General features: G+C 40.5%; 1 protein-coding gene across 2 annotated transcripts; it reads left to right on the forward strand.

The window, feature by feature from the left end:
* The first annotated feature begins 37 nt into the window (after positions 1-37).
* Positions 38-20,365, forward strand: LOC119719208 (aladin-like). 2 transcript variants are annotated; one of them, XM_038188574.1, is made up of 13 exons: positions 67-130; positions 4,547-4,648; positions 4,882-5,019; positions 6,989-7,175; positions 7,922-8,013; positions 10,549-10,694; positions 11,530-11,673; positions 12,794-12,914; positions 13,567-13,691; positions 14,764-14,997; positions 16,695-16,838; positions 19,348-19,432; positions 20,168-20,365. In XM_038188574.1, the coding sequence occupies exons 2-13, from the start codon at positions 4,637-4,639 to the stop codon at positions 20,303-20,305; spliced, it is 1,566 nt and encodes a 521-aa protein (XP_038044502.1). In that variant the 5' UTR covers positions 67-130; positions 4,547-4,636; the 3' UTR covers positions 20,306-20,365. The 2 variants fall into 2 exon arrangements, with proteins under 2 accessions (XP_038044503.1, XP_038044502.1); XM_038188575.1 differs by lacking the exon at positions 4,547-4,648 and having other exon boundaries at positions 38-130.
* Positions 20,366-20,789: the final 424 nt, after the last annotated feature.

Here is a 20,789-nt window from a genome sequence, read left to right on the forward strand (position 1 = left end):
CCAGGGACGTGACAGTGCGCCCTCTCGCGTCTATGATGAGTCCTTAGCTAGCTTATGCCCAAAGATGCCACACGCACGCCGGACTAGTGAAGTTTCAGTTTGAAATACTTAGCGCGCTCTCAAAACTGTGGTAGGGTTCTTGTTCTTTGGTATTTCGTAAATTATCTTCTTATTTTGTATTTATTTTGAAAGACCTATTGGCCTATGTTTTGGAAATTTCTGCTCTTACTACTAGTTTTAAACTGGCTGGACTCTATGATATGACTTAGCTTGAGTAACTCCAGCTTACTCCTAGAACTATGACAATGAGGCTCCACTACGTGGAGCCTCATAGTTCTAGGAGTAACTCCAGCTTACATGCTCATAGTCATATTCATTCACATGTGAATGAATATGACTCTAGAGCATGTCAGCTGGAGTTACTCAAGCTAGATATGACTAGGCCAGGCGCGGTTCTAGAACCAATATTTTTTTGGGGGGGGGGGCTAGCACGGTGGATCCAAAAAGTTTTCAGGGAGGCGTGTACTCCTAGAACTATGAGGCTCCGCTCACGCGGTGGGGGGGGGGGGGGGGGGGGGGGGCTCATGCCATATTTTCAATGGGGAGCGCCAATAAAATCCTAAAATCATTCACACTATATTAACTAATTTAATGCACTCTTGTCACGGCTATTTCTTCTTTAGGGGGAGACCGTTCGCATGTACATCACAATCCTTCTTTTTGCTAATGCAATTTTTTTTTACGGAATTTATTTTGGGGGGCTAGACAAAATTTTGGGGGGCTACAGCCCCCCCCCCCTAGCCCCCCCGTAGAACCGCGCCTGGACTAGACCCGTGAACATGGCGTAGTTTACAAGCCACGTTCACGGGTCTATGATATGACGAGCTTGTGCTTGTGCTTGTGTGGGGTTGTGGAGGAGCCGGAGCTCGCCTGTGTCAATGTCACTGTATCACCATATGTCATGCTGTGTGTGGGGAATAATAATTTGGAGTTGCTGCTTAACCAGTTCGTGCCAGAGGCCGTGTATACATGCAAAAGTTTTGCAGAACGAATGACAGATAAAAATGCACGGAGAGAGGCTGTCATGTCTGTCACTGTCGGCGCCTAGCCCAAACTAGTGTGGCCGCAATATTGTGCAAAATATCGAGGCCACACTAGTGGGACTATGCCTATGTACATGTAGGCGACCTGCTCACAGCGAGCGTTGAGTGAAAAGTAATCCTGTGCCTTGTTCCGTTCTTGTCAAAATAATCCCAGCGTGAACTGGTTAAATTTGATCAAAGATGATGTGTTGACTAAGCAGTTTCATGGTAATATGCGCCATCTTGTTCCTGGGGCAAAAAGAGCACGCGTTGCTAGACCTGGGCGTATTTTGGAATAACCGCATGATGAATTGGAAGTGCCAAAGTTTTCCATTGAAGATGCGTACACAGCATGCAACGCGTGTAAAATTGCCCTGCCGGCAAGATGGCGCATATTACCATGAAACACCTTATTAATCGTCTTGGGCATTCCAATCTACCCCAGTTAGTGGACAAAATTTAGCATTACAGGTGTGCACTATGGGGATGGGTGATTGTAAGACTTTGGTGTTAGTAATGGTATGTCGGGAAAGCTGGCTTTAAGTAGCGATCACTGTCGACCAAGTTATTGGTGATCTTGTACATTAGGATGAGTTTTAATCTTCTACGTGTAAGTTGTCGCCTTCTCTCAAGTCTCATGTCTCTCCTCCAGTGTATGTGTCCAACTTATTCTGTGCAGGTGGTGCGGTTGTAGTTGCGTTTAATGAATGTAGCAGCCCCCTCTGGATTTTCTCGATGTCTTTGATGTGTCCTTTCTGGTGGGGATCCCGAGTCAACGGCAGTTGTTGGTGATTGGCCTTTAAATTATGAAGGACACGCTGAGATCGATCCATCAGAAACGAAGCACTCCAGATGATGAGCTGATCATTGATACCATAGTGTTTTAATTTGCTGATTAAACAGTGGTGTGGTAGGGTGTCAAAAGCTTTTGTAAAATCTAAGATGATAACATCAACGCTCTTTTTCTGGTCGAGTGCTTTGGTGAGATCATGAAGTGTGATGACAAGTTGTGAGTCACAAGAACAGTCCTTTTCGAATCCATGTTGGTTTTCTGAGAGAATGTTGTGATGATTGTGATGGTTCATAACCTGGCTGTGCATGACGTACTCTAACAGCTTGCAACAGATACTTGTATGGGACCCAGGTCGATAGTTCTTAGGTTCAGGTCAGTTGCCTTTCTTGAAGATTGGTGTCACGTTGGCAGTTTTCCAGTCAGATGGGAAGCATCCAGTTTGGAGGGATTGGTTAAAGATTATGGTCAACACAGGTGCTATCTGCAGAGCGAGCAATCGAAGAACCCTGCTGGGTAGGCCATCAGGTCCTGCTGCTCTCGAATGATCCAAGTCAGCAAGAAGTTTCTCCACTCCTGGTGATGTAACAAAGTTGTCCATGAGTGGGTATGCTGGCCATGGGGCTCCTTTGTCTTGGATATGTGTAAATCCTCCTTAGTGAAGATGGAGAGATTTCCGCTCTTCCTCTTCCTGTCTGAGACCAGCTGGCCTTGATAACGAAGAGCTGCAATTCCACTGTTGTCTCTCCCCAGACCCTTAATAAAGTGCCAACAGATCTTCGGGTTTTCATCCATCTTTGAGAGTATAGTATTGATGTAGTTCCAGTACGTCCCATTTTCTTCCACTGTCCTGTTAGTTGGTTTGGAGTGCAGCAAATTTGAGCAGAAGTCCTCCACATATCCATCGGTGTCAATTTGTTTAAACATCATAATTTTGCGAGGTAGGTATTTGGTTCGCTGCAGTTTGATATCCACCTGTATCATGATTGCATCATGCCTACATGTAGTCTGGACATGTGGTAGATATTGTTCATTACTATACCTCATAAATATTCATCAGGCAGCCACGGCATTTCATTGGTCCATTCCAGCAATGCAACTGTGTGAAAGTTTTTACTATTTCCCCGCGTCTTCATATGTGGGCGTCACGCGAAAAAAACAGGGAGGTACTGTCACACACTTGGGTCGCAGCCTTAGATTTGTTCCAGTACTGTATTATCTTTTTACCAACGACGCAGGCACTTTACGTGCATACAAGATCACCAGTGAGGACAGTTGTGCAATTATTATTATGTCTATTACGACATACATCAAAACGGCGACCGGTGGTGCTTGCTTTGCGATTTTAACCGAGGAAGAACTGGGTGAAATTTTTGACAACAATGATAAATCCAGTGTTGTGTGTGAATGTTAAAGTTATTAAATGACACAACATTAACTTTCTATTCTGTTTGTCGCCTTAAATTAAAACTAATGTTTCAGTTAAATCAAAAACATGGTGAACTGGACCAATGAAATACCGCAGCTGCCTGATAAATATTTATGAGGTATAGTAAAACAAATATATCATGTTTTTTGTGGGGAAATAGTGAATACAAATGATCCCTCGTTGTTGGATGATTGGGACTATCTCCCTCGGCTTCGCCTTGGGATATAGTCCTAATCATCCAACACCTCGGGTTCATTAGTTTTCACTATTTCCCCCAAAACCATGTTGTATTTGTATACTGTTGTGGGATTATTGGTTAAGAATAAATCTATCAAACTTTCACAATCATCCTGACGATGCCTAGGTTCTTTGATCTGCTGTAATGTTCAGAAGTTACTGACACTGGACACCTTTGCTGGCATACTTTGGGATAGAGTTGGATCCCCTGTATCCATATGTTAGCAGACTTCGTCCCCTCGGATACCTTAGGAAACTTCTAGCCGATCGAGACTGTTGTTCTTGTCATCAGGGCGTCTATAGAAGCATCCAATGAAGACAGACTTCGCACCTTTAATCTGAAGTTGTTCCCAGGGGAGTTCACTGCAATGAGTCACTCGCATTCATTGATTTAAATGGGAAAAAATCAAATGGCTGCAACATGATAATGGTCTATTAGATATCTCGTCAATTTGCTTGGTGTGCACGGTGTGGACTAACCCGAACGTTATATGCTCTATGGCCCCGCACTGGAGTAGACGCTGTACTATGGGCCATAAGTACATCAGCCCAAAAGGTCGGTTATTGGAAAGAAGAAAACAAAAATTCTTGGAAATCATTTGGACTCCTACTCGGCTTGTTAGCCTTGAATACAAGGCTGTGTGTGATCAGCGTGCAGTCATCGATGTTATTGAACCGGGCTCACAGGTCCACACACACAGCGAACCTCGGTCCGTCACATCATACTACGAAGCCTGGCACGCAGTACATGCACACAGTATGTACAGTACTGCCCATGGTCCGACAGGACAACAGCCTGGATTCAATTGTAACTTCCGGGTTTTGTGGTTAATGAGTTGCTTACGATCCAATGGGTCTGATTGGACGAGCTATGCCCTGGGTCACTTCGCAGGTATGCTGGTGTTGGGTTACCAAACCAACAATTATTGATCAGATGAGGAGTATGCATTATTCAGACTGAATGATTTCCATATCCTGTCACCCTCCTCCCCCCGTCATTTGCCTGAGATTCACGATGCAAGGTAAAGAAACACATAAATCCCGGAAGTGACAGAATAATCAAGGATGTGCTCCTCCTACGGAGCATAGGCTGGACTCATGTACGAGTGGGTAAGCATATAGAGGAGAACTGATTGGTTGAAACTTAGAAGGCTTGCATATATTAGCATCTTATTGTGTAAATTGAAGTGACTTTTAAATATTTTGAGTATATTTTAACAACAGAATTACAGAACATACTTATCAAGTACTGGTAACACAGAAAATGAATCCGTAAGTCCGTAAAAGCCTGTGTTCTTATTCACTACAGAGTTTCTTTTTATTTGTTTAATTTATTTTATAAGATGGATGCAACAGCAACACAGACACTGGCAGATTGTTCTTTACCGGCAAGGGAAGAATTGATGACATTATGTGAACTGAATGGTGACTTAATAACAACACAGTTTACAAATGATGATCTAAGCAAACGGATTGTACAGGTACTGCTTTCATTAAAGGTAGAACTAAAAAAGAGATCGAGAGACTCTCCAGGCAGATTCTTTCTAACTTAATCATGTGGAAATGGATCTAAATGCTGCTAGAATTTCACATTATTTGGTTTTTCACATTATTTGGTGAGGATGAGAGCACATTGTCCGATGTCGTGGCTCTGCTAACCACAGAATTCCACGCTGACTACCACCATTTTGTGCTAAACGCCTTGGTATAGATATGTTGTGCTGATCCTGTAAGCACAGAATCCTTAGTTGTATGCATGGGCAGAAGCCGAATTATTGCTAATCCATGAAATATGCTTACCATAAACACAGAATTTTCTGCTACATGTATCATAATTAGCGATTTTTTGCTAACAGTAAGTATTAAGTAGAGTCAATAAATTGGGCCTTGGCTCCAGTCATTCACAGTTCAGTGTACCATAAAAAGAGGGCCATACAGAGGCTTTTATGAGAAGATAGTCAACAAACGCACACAAACAGTATTCCGTGTGTGCAAGTGTTTACATTATGTCGGTGTGAGACTTCAAAATGCATCATTTTTTGTGTGGATATGGCATGAAAACTATAGTAAACATGATAAACTGTAGGATGTCAACTCATTTAGGCAAACAGTTGGCAGTGTACTTCATTGTAAATTGCTCCTATTGTAAAAGCAATACTATCAGTGCGACAGTTCTGGATCACTTTTTATACAAACTCTTGTTCGGAGTTTCCATGCGTGAGTGACATCATTTTATAGTAAAATTCCTCCTCTTCAAGTTAAAACCAAATGTGTTCACACAGACTCAACTTAAAGGGAAACAAATCATGGCTCTTGTACAGGACTGAACCCGACAGTTGCGGATAACTTTTGACAGTTCCGGATCACGCACCCTGCACTACCTGGGACACGTACAAATTCATCACTCACGATGCGCTCATCATGTAAACTAAACACTCAAAACTGCATTGTGTGCATGAGTGATCCGCAACTGTCTCATGTGGGGATAAAAATCTTTCGGCGAATACGGCAAATCAGTTAATTCAAATGCTCAAATCATTATTACTCAGTGATGCTTGAGATTATGTCCTTGCAAGGAAAATATAGTGAAGAAAAAGGATAAATGAAGACTATGTTCCACAGGAAACCAGATGTTTGCCTTTACGCGCTTCCTTCACAGGCCAGTTAGGAAACAAGGGGACATTTCGCTGAACTGGATTGTGGGTGATGTTTAAGTGATTTCCAAAATTTCTTTTACCCAACTACCGGTATTGCAAAATGAAAGACCTTCAAATTGGTGGGGAAAAAACTCGAAAAAAAGTTTGGTTACACTTGAATTACTATATTAATGTTATTAAATCATGTAATCCAGAACTGTCTAATCTGGAACTGTCGCACTGACTGTACGTTATTTGACTCTATTATCAATGTCTATGTCTTAGTTGGAAATGGCCATCGGCATCCTTGCCTTGCCGGTTTCCCTTAAAACAATTCTGACAGACTGATCAACTGTGAAAGATTTTGTTTAGAAATGTAACTACACTAATGACTGCCCATTCTGAGCACAACATAAACTTGTTCTTTCTTTTTTCATTATAAAAGCCTCCCATTTCCTTCCAATACCAACATTTTCTTTGCAGTATTTTGGTAGTTTCAGTTCAGTCTTACCAACATTGTAGTACTGAACATAGGGCTGGATGTCCAAGTTTTGTTTCAGTACAGAAATGGATCATCGGGTATAATTGTGGTAGTGGTTGGTGGGGGGGGGGGGGTAAAAGTGCCTAGGGAGTTAGAATTACAGTACATGTACTTGTACATTGTCAGTGTTGCATAAATTGTTCTTTAAAACGTCAATTTTTAACTTAATTTACAAATTGGTATCACAATAATCCTGATCTCAGGATAAGCGTATTTGTAGGTTATGATGACCTATGAAGTATCACATTACATCACATCTCTGTTTCTTTCCAGGGGTTCGTTTTCCCCAAAGTCACCCTAGCACTTGAGACTCTGTCCTCTTTAGCAACAGATGAAGATGCTCCATCAGCCTTTTTACCATGCGATGCTCGTGTGCCTTTGTGGAAGAAATGCTGGTACTTATTCAAGGAGCATGGAACTTGCGGTCTGCTCAATGAATTAACCAAGACCAATGCAGAAGGTGAGACAATATCTGAATTTTGGGCTCAATTTGACCATTTTATACACTGGCTCAAGGCGTATTCTACACACTGCTGTGCATTGAGCCAACCCGACAGGCTAGGAAAGTAATCCTTGTGGCTAATAAATCAGGACATTTTGTACTTCTGAATTCTTTTCAGCTGACCATATTTTCTGTTAAAATGGGACGTGACAACCATTTGAAAGGTTGTGCACCTGTATATGACATCCAAAATGCTTGGAGTTTTGCACCGTGATACGATTTAAATGAAATGCGTTCTGTTACCCAAATCATGATAATCTTGAAGAAGGATTACAACTCGATATGTACACTTACAGAGACATTTTGTATCTTGGCCCACACGTGACATTAGGGAGATATTTCGATGTCTTCCTAAGGTCACAAGTACCCTTTAGGGAGGAGTTTGGGATTGGTTTGAAGGAAAGTCAGATAGTTGGGGGAGTCATTTAGAAATAGGGAAAGTTGGGTAGGTCATGTCAAGTGGGTCAACAGTTATATGATGACATACTTGTGTACACAAGTCTACGTGTGTACCCTTTTCGTTTATTATTAGTTGTATTGCTATGATCACTTAAACAATACTGTTAAAGCTACAAACATTGGTTTGCATGTTCATCACACATTTCATCCATCTGACAAATGACTTTCCCGACTTGAACAAATGAACAAGTGGGATTATGCCAGGGACAGAAGTGACCAACATTTCATTGTATGCCTGCTTGCAGCACCTTGGTTAGTGTCAGCATTTGCATGTTACTGTCTGGCAGCTATCAGATGGGCAAGCTCACTGCGTGGATCTTTCTATCCTCATATTGTAGTAAGTATATCAACCAATATTCAGATTGATGTTACATGTACCGAGCTGTGAATATTCCATGTGGGTAATCGTACCATAGATGAAGCATTTAATATGTCAGGGAAACCAACTTACATGGAATACAAGCTTTGTATAATAACCCATATAAACAACAATACTGTACGTAAGGAAAGTACAAATGAAACTAGACTTATGTTTGTGGACAAACACAGGGCTTTTTCGGCAACTTTTTTGTGACATGTTACATGTAAAGTTTCAAGTATAAGTTCCATCCAGGAAGGATGTGTAGATCTGTTTATAATAAATGGCAGCATATAAATATGTGATTAATGACGTCATCATGACATCACATCAATTTTCATCGATAACACATCCCAGTCTAGGTACATACCCACTTTCATCGCAGTTGGACCTGTAGTTCAAATTACAATATACTTCTGGTTTCAACCGGAAGGAAGGGTCACGTGATTTGCACGTCATATCAAAAATGAAGATCCTGGATTATTCTATGAACTCCCGTAAAAAGCAAAATCACATCTCTCACAGTTGGTTTTATATTGATTTTCAAAGATTGAATATAAGAATCTTTGGTTGCTTGTAATCTGATACTTGACGTCGTCATGATGCCATTACCAGAAAGATTGAGAGCTATGTTAACTATGCGATTTGAGCCAAATATCTGGATTAAATATTGCGAGGTTAATTTTTCAGCGATTTTCATTGCAACTTCCGGTCTGGTGACGTCATCAATCTCCCTCCCCCAACTTGTTAGATTGAAGCTGGTTGTATACATCAATTATGAAAATGATTTCAGAAAACTTTGCTACACACATCAACTGATTATTCTTATTAACATTTGTCAACCCGCCACTAGAGGGCGCTCTAACATTTTGTGACGTCACCGTTAATGTATTTGGTAAAGGACAATTAGCCAGAGCATACATCGTTGAAAACAAGCACACATCTATTACCAATCTTAAATAACAAGGCACCAGGAAGGGTTACGTGATTTTACACATAATATAAAAAATGAAGGCCCTGGATTATTTTATCAGTTCCCGCAAAAGTCATGTTCAGGTCTCTCATGGTTGATTTTATATTGATTTTCCAAGATTCAATCAATAAATCTTTTTACACAAGAAGCACTAGCTACAGAAGAAGCACTAGCTACAGAAATGATGCTATGGCTATGCCCTAATGACTTAACTATGGCTGGCAGTGACACACAGACCTATGGAAGTTTTTGGGGGAGGGAAGCGGCATTTTGTGTTTAAAAATTTTGATGCCCAGCCGGCGAAGCCGAAGGGGCATACTGATTCTGCCTTGTGCGTGTGTGTGTGCATTTGGTTCCACAGCGGTATCTGGATTGTCCATGTATGTCTTGAACCTTGATACAATGAAGGTAGCTTGCAAGTATAACTTATAAGTTTGGACCCCATAAGACAAAGGCCAAGGTTATTAGGATTAAAACAATAGGATTTTTTTTTTATTTGATTTTTTTTTTCCAAACCAGTATGCATGTGCAAATGTAATCACTCACTAAAATATTAGGGGGCCTGTACACTGTTTATACTGTTTAGAGGGGCCTCGTAGCCGAGCGGTTAGAGCGTGGAGCTACGGAGTGGAAGATTGGCGGTTCGAATCCCATTCGGACCAAAAACTGGAAAACTCTCTCTGAGGACCCAACAGTAAAATGGGTACCTGATTCGTTCAGGGAAGGTAAGACGGTGAGAGGAGAGGACTGGGCCCCGCCACTTATATACCGCGCCCAAGACACAGTGGACCTCTAACATCCCACTGCCCCTACGGCCAGTAATGGCTATGGGATCTTTACCTTTACCTTACACTGTTTATACATGTTTGTTGTATAATCAATGTGGCTTCTCCACCCTTTTTTCTTGGACAGTCATATTTTTAATTGAAACATCAGAAAACAAGCACATGTGCATGTACATGTACATGTATTACTAAAACTTGAGACTTGCACCATAGTACATGTACATGTTTATGCAGCTCTGTAGGTTGTTCTTAGGATTTTGAGTCACTTTTGGACCCCATAGGCCAACTGTTCTCATTATTAAAAACCAAAGAAATGATGTCATGATGATAACTCAAGCTTATTCAAATAACCGTATTTTCTTTTGATTATTTAAAAATTCTTATTTCCATGTAGGCCTTGTAAATGCTCAAAGGATTATGCTCAAAGGATTTGCCTTTGAGAATTGCTTGCTTAAGACTGAAAATATCCAGTCAGTTTGCTTAAATCACATACAATGACTTCCCAACAGAAAAGCAAAAAAAACAAAAATTCATTATGGGATCATAGCCTAAAGAAAATAATAACGATGTCAATGAACGTTCCATGTGACCCAGGTAAGTTGTTAATAGAGTGGTGTAATGTGATGGAAATAGGCATGGCTGCGGGGCATTTGTGTTTTTTAACACTACTTTTCTTGTTTTTTTTAATAAATACTCACCGAATGCCAAATTTGAGTTATGTGAGATGCTAGATGTTTTTTTTTCCATCTCAAACAGTTACCCATTGAAGAAATAGTTTCACTGTTTAGCCTAACATGCAACTGGGAAGAATCAGCAATACGTGCTTTTGCTTGGCATCCTCACACCAATAAATGTGCAGTAGCTTGGAAGGATGATGCCATAAGGGTCTTTACAGCAAACAGGTAATGCTAGACATATATGTTGGTTATTTGCAATTTTTTGTAATCTTTTATGTTTTGTGCATGTGTTATAGGCTGAACAAATTTAACTCTTTTTGGGGAGGGGGGTTCCTGATAACCACAGTGTTATATTAAGTGAGTGTGCATCAAACACAAAATGTATCAAGTTTGCATGGGTGATCATATCAGGGATCCGTTGTTAGATTTGTAAGAAAATGACTTAGAATTGTAGAATCATTCATGTCTGTACATTTTTGAAACATTGCAAACATGCATTCAGAAGGTGCTTTTGTGTGATCACTATTTCCTGTAAAGAGGTGGTTGGTAAAAGAAGGGGTTACCCAGGGGGTAGGCTTGTGCCTCCAGACATCCCAGGAGGCTCATCCAACAACACTTTCGTGGCATTTTCATTTTCTTCCCAATCACTCCTTGTGAGTTGTGACCTAAAGTTATGAAAACTTGACCAAAACTGACACCTACCTGACCAAAAACAACTTTGATATGGTATCAATAGACCAATTCATTAAGCTCCACCCACTTACCTCACTAGTCAATCATCATTAGGCATTAGGGGAGTCGGGGAGTCAGTCAGTCAGTCAGTGATAAGATACATTTAGGTACAAAAAAGTACACTGTAAGCTGGACCACTGACGCCAGTCAAGACCATTTGTTGAGCAAAGTGAGACTGGAGCAAGTGTAATTTAGAAATGACAGTGAGTCAGTTTGTGAGTAAGTCAGGTACCAAGAGGACTGTGGGCTAGTCCTCTTGGACCAGCAAAACTAAATTGTAGTCACCGAGACGACTTTTATATTGATGCAAAGTTACAATTGATTTCAGTGATGTAGTTCCGACATTGAAGCATCGTCTTCAACGTTGCGTGGCCTGCATGACTTGGAAACCTCTATCTGCCTCAGATCTAGCTGTTGCTTGCCAAACGTGTATCCTGATTTGGCATATAGACCCATCATCCCTTTCCACAAGGTAAGTACAGATGGCCAGTCAACTTCATTTCAACTGGATTTCCTCTTTAACAAAATGTTATCACATTGGGCTGTGTCCTTGTTATGGACAAGCACCTGACAATATTATTTTGAATGATTAGGTAATTGTCATGTTAACAGAAGGTTAATCTCGGTAGATTTAGAGATAATGAACAACATAGTTTGCATTTTTTTGTAAATATGAATTAGGAGCTTGTAAATTATAGCAAATGTCACTCCACACCACTCATCTTTAATGTTGTGTGTCCATTTAAATATAGAGTTTGAAATATGTTGCACATTATGCAGTTGTTGTCTGCTGTGATGTAGTCCATGGTGTTTTGTATGCAGGAGTGGTGCATTTGCTGTGGATGCCATTTGCCCCTACATGCAAGTGTGTAAAACTCATGGACTACATCAAAACAGACAATTGTTTCGTTATACCTTACTTTTATTTTTTATAACTTGTTTGAGGCTTTTAAAGGTAACAATATGACAATTTGAATGTTGTTTTTCTGGTTTTACACCCCTACACATTTTAATTGAATAGTCCAATGCTTTGGTCTTTGATTAAGTGCACATCTGTGTTGACAGACGTGCGGGTATGGTGCACGTTGACTGGCGATGCCCCGGATAACTATCACCTACCTTTTGCCAATGGTCAAGCAGTGTTTACAAAGCTGTGGGGATGAAACTGTTAAAAAATCTTTGAGAATGATGAAAGGTGATGTTCCTGTGTAACAGGAAGTGATGTACTCTGCAAAGTCCATCAGGATGAACTTTGATAGTACATGTGCATGTACATCACGTGAATAGTTCTTAACCAATGAAATTTCACAATCTAATACCATGGTTGTACAACAAGAGTTCATATATCACATCAGCTTTAACTTGAAGATTTATGATAACATTTGAAGGTTTGCGTGGTGAAGATAGCAATAAGATTAAGTTTACGGTAGTACCATGTAACAAATCTCTTTTATGAGTTTGTGAAAAGAAATTGGGGAAACTCAACATTTCGGACAGTATATACTTTGCCTGTTGTCAGGAGAATGAGGGATACCAACTGAAAGGTGTTATGCATTGAAGATATCTGTTGCACTTTTTCTTGTTCTGATCAGACCATCTGCAAGTTGTGCCCAGATATTGAGTCAGAGTGGCCATGGTCCTATAACCAGCCTTGCATGGGATCCTAAAGGAAGAATTCTAGTTTCTGCATCTCCATGTGATACAGCTATGCAGGTCAGTACTGGTTCAAGACAGCCATGTCACCAGAAGATTTGATTAAGGATGGAGGGAATTTGAAATGTAGGCCGTAGAGAAAGTAAAGAGTGGGTGGGAAGTTTCTGTAGAGGAAGGAGCTAGAAGTTAAACTCATTCTATATGCACACTGTGTATGCAGTGCTGTTTTCAGTCATGGCTCTTAGTTTTCTTGAGTGGTGTACCATTTTTCAGCACAGGTGTAACTTTTCTTAGTCCATTTCATGGGAATTACACACTCAAGTGCATGTATGACTGGCGAGGCCACTGGGTTGAGGTTACATGTTACATGTGGACTTGCAACTCTTGTTTGGCAACCCTTGTCACTTTTCAAAAATGCTGGTAGTGCTGGAGATGATGTTCTGAAGAATGTCATGAAAACCTAGAACTTTCACATTGTCTTATGGTTCACATGTATAAAAACTTTGCTAACACCTTATTACAATAAAAAAAATATATTTTGCTATAAAGTTAACAGTGGAATTATAAATATTGGTCCATATATACTGATGTAATCTGCAAGATGTCTTTGACCTAGTCTTGAACCCTACCTTTGATGTCTTAGTGGTTGTTAGCATTATGCAATGCCTTGTCCTGCTCAATCTGTCCAATTGTATGAATGTCTCATTCTTAGGTCTGGGATGTTGCAAGAGAGTCGTGTGTTGCATTAAGGAGGAGTGGTGGTGGGGGTGTGTCATTACTACGATGGTCAGCTGATAACACAAAGCTCTTTGCTGCTACTCCTTCCAAGATGTTCAGGTATGTCATTAAGCATTGGCCTCCATCTGTTGGGGGCTGTCAAGGCATTTCATTGAATGTATGTATTTCATTTGTGACATATCACACAAGGCATGTGTCACTTAACAATTGTTGACTGCTGTGATGTGGGATATGACGTCTTGAACACCCGAGGGGCGCATAGCACCCGATAGTCCATGATTGAAATTCGTGTAATTAAACCAATAAGAGCTGTGGCTAAAAAGTTACAGTACAAACAAAGGAATGAGGATTAGGAACAATAGGGGTCCACGATTGCCAGTGTTTACAAAGATGTGCACAAGCATTACATTCACTGTGTGGACTTCCGAACAAAGATGTCCACATAAACCAGAGTAAAAACAAAGGAAAAGGAAAGAGGAACAAAAGAAATCCTTGATTTACACCATAAACAAACGTGTGAGTTTGTTTCTGCATTCAGAAGGGGACGTTGAACAATAGAGAAGAATAGGGTCCCCAATTCCCGAGAGGGCCCCAATTTGGATTTGTGTACAAAACATATGGGAGGTCTTCCTAAAAAGTACAAACAAAAGAGGGACAATAGGGGGTCCCCGATTGCAGGCAAATACACACTTGCGTGCGTGCGTTTGTTTATGGTGTAAATCAAGGACACACACGTTCAACACCATTGGTTAATCGAGGACAGGAACCAAACCGAGGACGACCTCGATTCGAAAACGTGTACAAAACCAATGGGGGCTGTTGCGGCAAAAAGTTAAACAAACTTGGGCGTGGGTGTGTGTGTGCATATTTATGGTGTAAATCAAGGACACACACGTTTAACATCATCGATGAATCCAGGACAGGAACAAAATCGAGGACGCCCTCGATTAGATTTAGAGTATAAACAAAAGAAAAGGGAAGAGGAACAAAAGAAATTCCTTGATTTACACCATAAACAAACGTGGGTGTGTGTGTGTCAATGTGGCCATCCTTCACCTACATGTAGTTGAGGTGATGGGATTGATTCAGATTTAATTCTTTTGAAGGAGTTCATTTATTGCACTAGCTCATGAAATTCCATGTTATTAATCAATGGAAGTTTTCTTGACAGAGTTTGGGAGACCAGAATGTGGAGCTGTGAGAGATGGCTGGATTTGTCAAGTCGATGCCAAGCAGCCTGCTGGAGCCCTGATAGCAACACATTGCTTTTCTGTACTGAAAATGAGCCAATTATCTATGGCCTAGGATTCAAGGATATTGGGATGACCACTGGAGGAGCAAGGGCTGCAGTCCAGTGTGCTGACATGTCCAAGATCATGCTGCAGTGTCATGGACAAGATACCAGGTAGCTCTTTTTTTATCAGTAGTTCAGTACTGTATATCAATATACATGCCTTAATAAATCCCCCATCATCAGATTGTTGGGTCATTGATCACTTGTCATTGATTAATTGTCCCAACCCATGGCCCGGCCATACCGCAAAAATAGTTCCGTGGCACTGTCACACTATTGGTTGTGTAGCAGTGAGAAATGGCTCATCAGAAAAAAATCCTGGTTCAAATGATTAGATCGTGATTTAGTTTTTAAACTGGGATAAAAAAAAGGAATCAAGAAAACAATATGGACTTCTCAAAAATTGAATTTAGTCTCTTAAAGAAATGGTCTTCAAACAAAAAAACAAAAAAACAATTTCTATCCTTAAATAAGAAAAACACTTGTTCTCAAATACTTTTTAAAAAACTCAATCTGGGTCAAAATCCAAGAACAAAAAAAAGTTAAAAACCAAAAACCAAAAAAACCAAAATTAAAAAAAACCAAAATAAAAACCCCACACAGCACTAGTGGAAAAAAGACTTTAAAAGCACAGAAATGAACTAACAACCAATGACTGGACCAGCAGACAAACCCTAGCAGGAAAAACACTCTCCAGGTAGGAGGAAAATAACAGACTAAAATGTTAACTTGTCTCTCTGCTGGTCTGCTGAAACTAAAACTAAATGAGGCTTCAACATGTGGCTGCTTATAATAGGGGTGGGCTAAAATAAACAAACAGGGGGATACACTACCAACAATGGGGGGGGGGGCATCTAAACTTCAACTAAAATGATTTTCTTTTCTAAGGGGATCTCGAGCTACTCCTATTTAATACACTATGAAAATTCACAATCAAAACTTGGCCCTGCCACAGTCGCGCTATCACATTGCTTTGATGATGAGGATTTATTCAGATGTTTTATGAAACAAATATTGAATGTTATACATTCGTGCCATGGAAAGATTTAATTTTTGGTGACAGATGGAATGTTCCAAATTTGAGAGTCCGGCGCTGCCACTGATCATTACAGCAGCGGGAACCAGTCTATCATTATTGCATGCATGCCGCATGTACATTGTACGGTGCATGCTTTCACCTGCAGCGTGAAGGAAAACATTATCTAATCAACCAGCAATTCATGGACTATCTAGAGGACAATAAACTCCTAACTGACATCCAATATGGCTTCTGACAATCATGGTCTACTCTAGCCATAAACGCACTACACGTTTCTTCATCTGTTTACATCTATATACAGTCATTGTTCTAACAGCAAATCTAAGAAGTATTCATCCAGTTTCTTCCCATGTTGCCTCACTTTGGAACCCCCTTACCTGTGTCTTGGTTTTCAGTTGATTTGGATATGTCCCAGGTCAAATTTAACATTTATAATCCTAACAATCCCCATCCAGACAAACTCCTACACCAGGTTTTGTTGGAATCTGTTGGAGTGAGTACTGCACTAGTACACTGATTATGCTTTAGCATGGGGTCAGGCATACCCAGTGGCGCACAGGGTACCAGATGTTTTTCAAATTTAAATCCCAAAGGGTAAAGGTCACTCGCAAATGGCTTATTTGTGGGAGTGAGGAAGGTTTCTAGTAAATCACTCAAAGGGATTAGGGTTCAATTTTGTTAAAAGTAATTTGTGTTTTTGGAATGATGTATATTAGATGTACTGATGGACTTTTCTGTAATGATGGACTTGTCTGTACACTTCTTGCAGTGCTGGAGGTGTAATTCAGGACATGGCATGGGATCCTACCGGTGAGAGACTAGCTGTGTTATTCAAACCAAGTCAAAAGAACACTCAAGACCTTATTGCACTCTTCAGCACTCGACTAGAACCCGTGCTAGAAGTCATTCCAAGGTGAGCTTTAATAGACTTTGTTCAAGGAGGCAGTTAAAGGTAGGGTAGATCATTTGTCATTTGTGCATTTTTTTTCGTTTGCAGCAACAAAAGTACTCAGAATCTAAAGACAGGCGCTTAACAAATAACCTGAAATTTTGTTTAACTCAGTGAATGCTGTACATGCCAAGAAAACAATATTCTAGGATCTTGATTTCAATTCAAAAGTTGCAGAGTCGTGTTTTGAATTGCACCCAAAAACAGCATCTGGGACATGTTCTCAATCAGCCAGTTGCAGCTAGGAGATGTCACGCACAGAACTGAATTAATAGCAACTGCATGCGTGCATGGTATCAATGCTTGCACGAACCAGTTAATGGATTTGCCAAATTACAAACCAACTACTAACGGAAATTTCCAAAAATGCGTCACTTGACACATCTTAGGAAATGGCTTTCTTTTATTATTTTCTTCAAAATGACAGCATGCCAGAAAGAATAATTTCACAGGGAGTTCATTGCCATTACTATCTTTAAACCAAGGAAGCTTTTCAACAATAATTTCGTGTGACTTTTTGGATAGCTGTAAATGATCTACTCTACCTTTAAAGTAAATTCGCAGATGTCAACTATTTTTCTCAAAACAAATCGTCTTCTGTTGTAAAGCAGACTCAATGTAATCAATCTGAATGGCTCTTGAGTGCTGAATGGTAACCATTGATCCTCATTAGTAAGACTTGATAGGTCATGCATATACCTGTACTTGCGCGCAGTGAAGATTCGAAAAAATGTGGACACAAACAGCTGGGTTGTACGGTGTGGATTAAATGGTTTGTGACCACGCAAGGGTGATGTGCACGTGCTGCATGGTCTGTGTGACGACCGCATTTCAAAGTTCTAAACATTTGCCAATGACTACACATCCGTGCACACACATACTGAAATTTGTATTCTTGTGGAGACATTTCTTTGTTCTCGTGTAGTAAAGTTTTCGAGTTTGAAAGTGAAGTTTCAAAATGCTCTTATTTTAACCAGAATTAATTTCCTTGGCTAAAAGTTGGATTTAATATCCCTTTTCTAAAACTCTTCCATTTGCGACAGATCAACCCACCTTGGAAATTCCTAGTTTTTGAGTAAAATCCAAATATACATGTATCTATTTCGTGAAAACTTGTGGAGACATATTCATCTATAGAAATTGTCCTGTGGAGACGTATACAATCTTTTGTTCCCTACTGTACACACGTCTCCAGAGGGCACGGTGTATCAGATCAAGATGGCAGGCGCTGTGTCCTATCCAGTCTTACTAAGGGAGATCAATGATGGTAACACGGCAATCAATGAAAACGCACATGCTAATGAAAATCGGCTGACCCATGATTCATGGGTCAGCCCTTAGTAAGACTGGATAGGACACAGCGCCTGCCATCTTGATCTGATACACCGTGCCCTATTATCATTGATAATGCAGCACCACCCTATGGGATCCGTGTGCCGACAAAAGAGGGTGCGTTTTTACCTCTCCCTAGAGCTCAGTGGACGGGACACACAGTGGTGTTCTCAGCTGATTTGATTTGGACTATGTATGTGTACATAATTGTATATATATATATATATATCTATTTATAACACCTCACCCACAGATTCTGTATCTTGATTGGCCAAGAGCGAGTCACATGGCATTCTCATTTTAATGAAGTACATTTTAATTATATGTAGATTAAATTAATCAGTTATCACTTAAAATCAAGCAGAATCTGTGGGAGAGGTGTTATAAACAAATATTGACTGCTTTATCTCGTGGTGTAGTAAACCTAGCCTCCCTCGGTGATCCATGGAGCTTTCTGTTTTCCCACAGCTATGCCTCAGCAAAAATAGAATGCTTCATGGATCACCTTGGGAGGCTATGGGCTCCGTGCGCCAACAAAAAAGGGCGCTTAATTCTTACCATTTTTGAGAGCCCCGTGGACAGGATACAAAGTGCATACTGTACTGTAATGGTTCACACGCAAAGTACGCACGACTTCCTGAATGTGCCTAAGCTGTTACAGTGTCTTCGCGTAAGCGTCAGGCATCGTTGGCTTGCGAATACATTCAAATTTAACTGGCGATGGTCTCCTCGACTAATCCTCGTCCCCAATAACTGTGGATCATTTGAAATATGCAGTGAATGGACCAGGAACCAGTCTAGGTCACCCCCAACTCTCATTTTCTGGCCGTTGAAGGGGCACTTGTGCACGGAGCCCACACCAGTAGTTTTAATACACCACTTGCAGTCAACATTTGTACATTACATTATGCTATTCATGGTAGTCATTCAGAACACATGTAATAGTATACAAATAACAAATGTTCATGAATGCAATGGTAAAAAAAAAATTCTTGAGGTGACAGATGAAATGTTCTATTTCACGAGGCGGAGCCAAGTGGAATGGAACATTTCATCTGTCACTGATTGAAATTATTCATACCATTGCACGAATGTGAAACAAAAACATTCATTATTTGTTGATTTGTTGTTGATTACGCAGTGGTTTTGTGCGTGGTGAGCCAGGACAGAAGCCAGAATTAATATCATTTCAGCCTAACTTCAGACAAGGAGCACTCCTGACAGTGGTATGACCATTTGACATTGTCTCCATTAAATGCACACAATAGATAAAGTGAAAAGTAGAACTATTAGACTGTATGACACCGTGGAGGGTCACTAAGGCCCAAAAAAAATAGTCTCCGGTTTCTGGTATGCGCGCGCGTCACCGTAGCCATGCGCGTCGGCAAAATGAAAAAGTTTTTTTTTCAATACAAGATGATGTCTCAAAACCGCCAAATTCACTGGTTTGACTGGAATCCTGCTGCTGCACAATTTTAACGTGTTTTTAGATGGGGTTATGATCGAGAATAAGCTTTATGTGGCCTCTCTGGACTCCCATATATTTGCACTAAGTTTAGTCGGGCACCATTTGCAGTCATCAGCCGACATTTGAAGCCCCCAAAAAAAAAACAGGTAAAAAAAAAAAAAAGCCGCATCGCCGCACCACTTTTGGGGCAAGCTCCATACCAGAAACCGGAGACTTTTTTTTTTTGGCCTAAAGGTACATTTTATTTTAGCAAAAGAAATTGCTATGAAGTACATAAACTAAGTTCTGTACAGTGAAAGTACAATGAAATTTTTGCTATGTAAAACATGAATTATGAAGGGAAAAGGGCAACATGAGCTTTGAAACACCATGTAACTCTTTTGACTGCAAGATTAATTGCTCTTTAGATAGATAAAAAAAATGTGCACCTGATCTATTGTATTTGGCATGTTTTGGCAAGAGAATAATTTCTTTTCTGTTGATGAATTTACAGTGTTGGCAGAGTGGAAAGGTGTCGTTTATCCCCTTGATGTTCATGCCAAGTCAAGCCATCAATGATACATCAAGCTCAACTTACAAGAACCCCACTCAAACTTCAACTCTTCCAACGGAGCTTTTCTCACAAAGTTAATCTCAGGCATTATTAAAATAATGAAACGGTCTACTGTGGTAATAAAACAGGATTACACCAGCACTTGCATTTTTTTTTTTTTGGGGGGGGGACATTTTTGTCACCGGACACTTAGTCTCTGTAAAATCAAAGGGGGGGGGGGGGGTTGGCTGGTACCATCTTCCAAAATAGCGGGCGCTCTTCAAAACCGGCCATTATGCAAACTTTGCTTTATGTGCCCATTTTCAGGGCGCATTGTAAGGGTTTTGGGGTTCCGTTTCCATATTCCTCGTTCATATCAGAACTCTCTACACTATTATGGAAAATGGTTACTGAAAACAAATTATCTGCAATTTTAGGGCCAGTTTTGTTTTCATCATGAGGGGGCACATATATGTCCACAAGAGGGGCACTTGGGTAAATCTGGGGGGGGGGGGGCAAGTGCCCCCCCCCCCTCCCGATTATGCTGCCCCGGAAGGATCCATGCTTAGCCTAGTCACTGAAA

The sequence above is a fragment of the Patiria miniata genome, unplaced genomic scaffold (assembly GCF_015706575.1).
Source record: "Patiria miniata isolate m_02_andy unplaced genomic scaffold, ASM1570657v1 HiC_scaffold_8, whole genome shotgun sequence".
NCBI lineage: Eukaryota > Metazoa > Echinodermata > Asteroidea > Valvatida > Asterinidae > Patiria > Patiria miniata.

Excerpts from the sequence above, each read along its gene's own strand:
- LOC119719208 (XM_038188574.1), top strand. Across the intron at positions 10,695-11,529 it reads AGGGTCTTTACAGCAAACAG|TGATGTAGTTCCGACATTGA; the intron begins GTAATGCTAGAC and ends AATTGATTTCAG. Across the intron at positions 16,839-19,347 it reads GTGCTAGAAGTCATTCCAAG|TGGTTTTGTGCGTGGTGAGC; the intron begins GTGAGCTTTAAT and ends TTGATTACGCAG.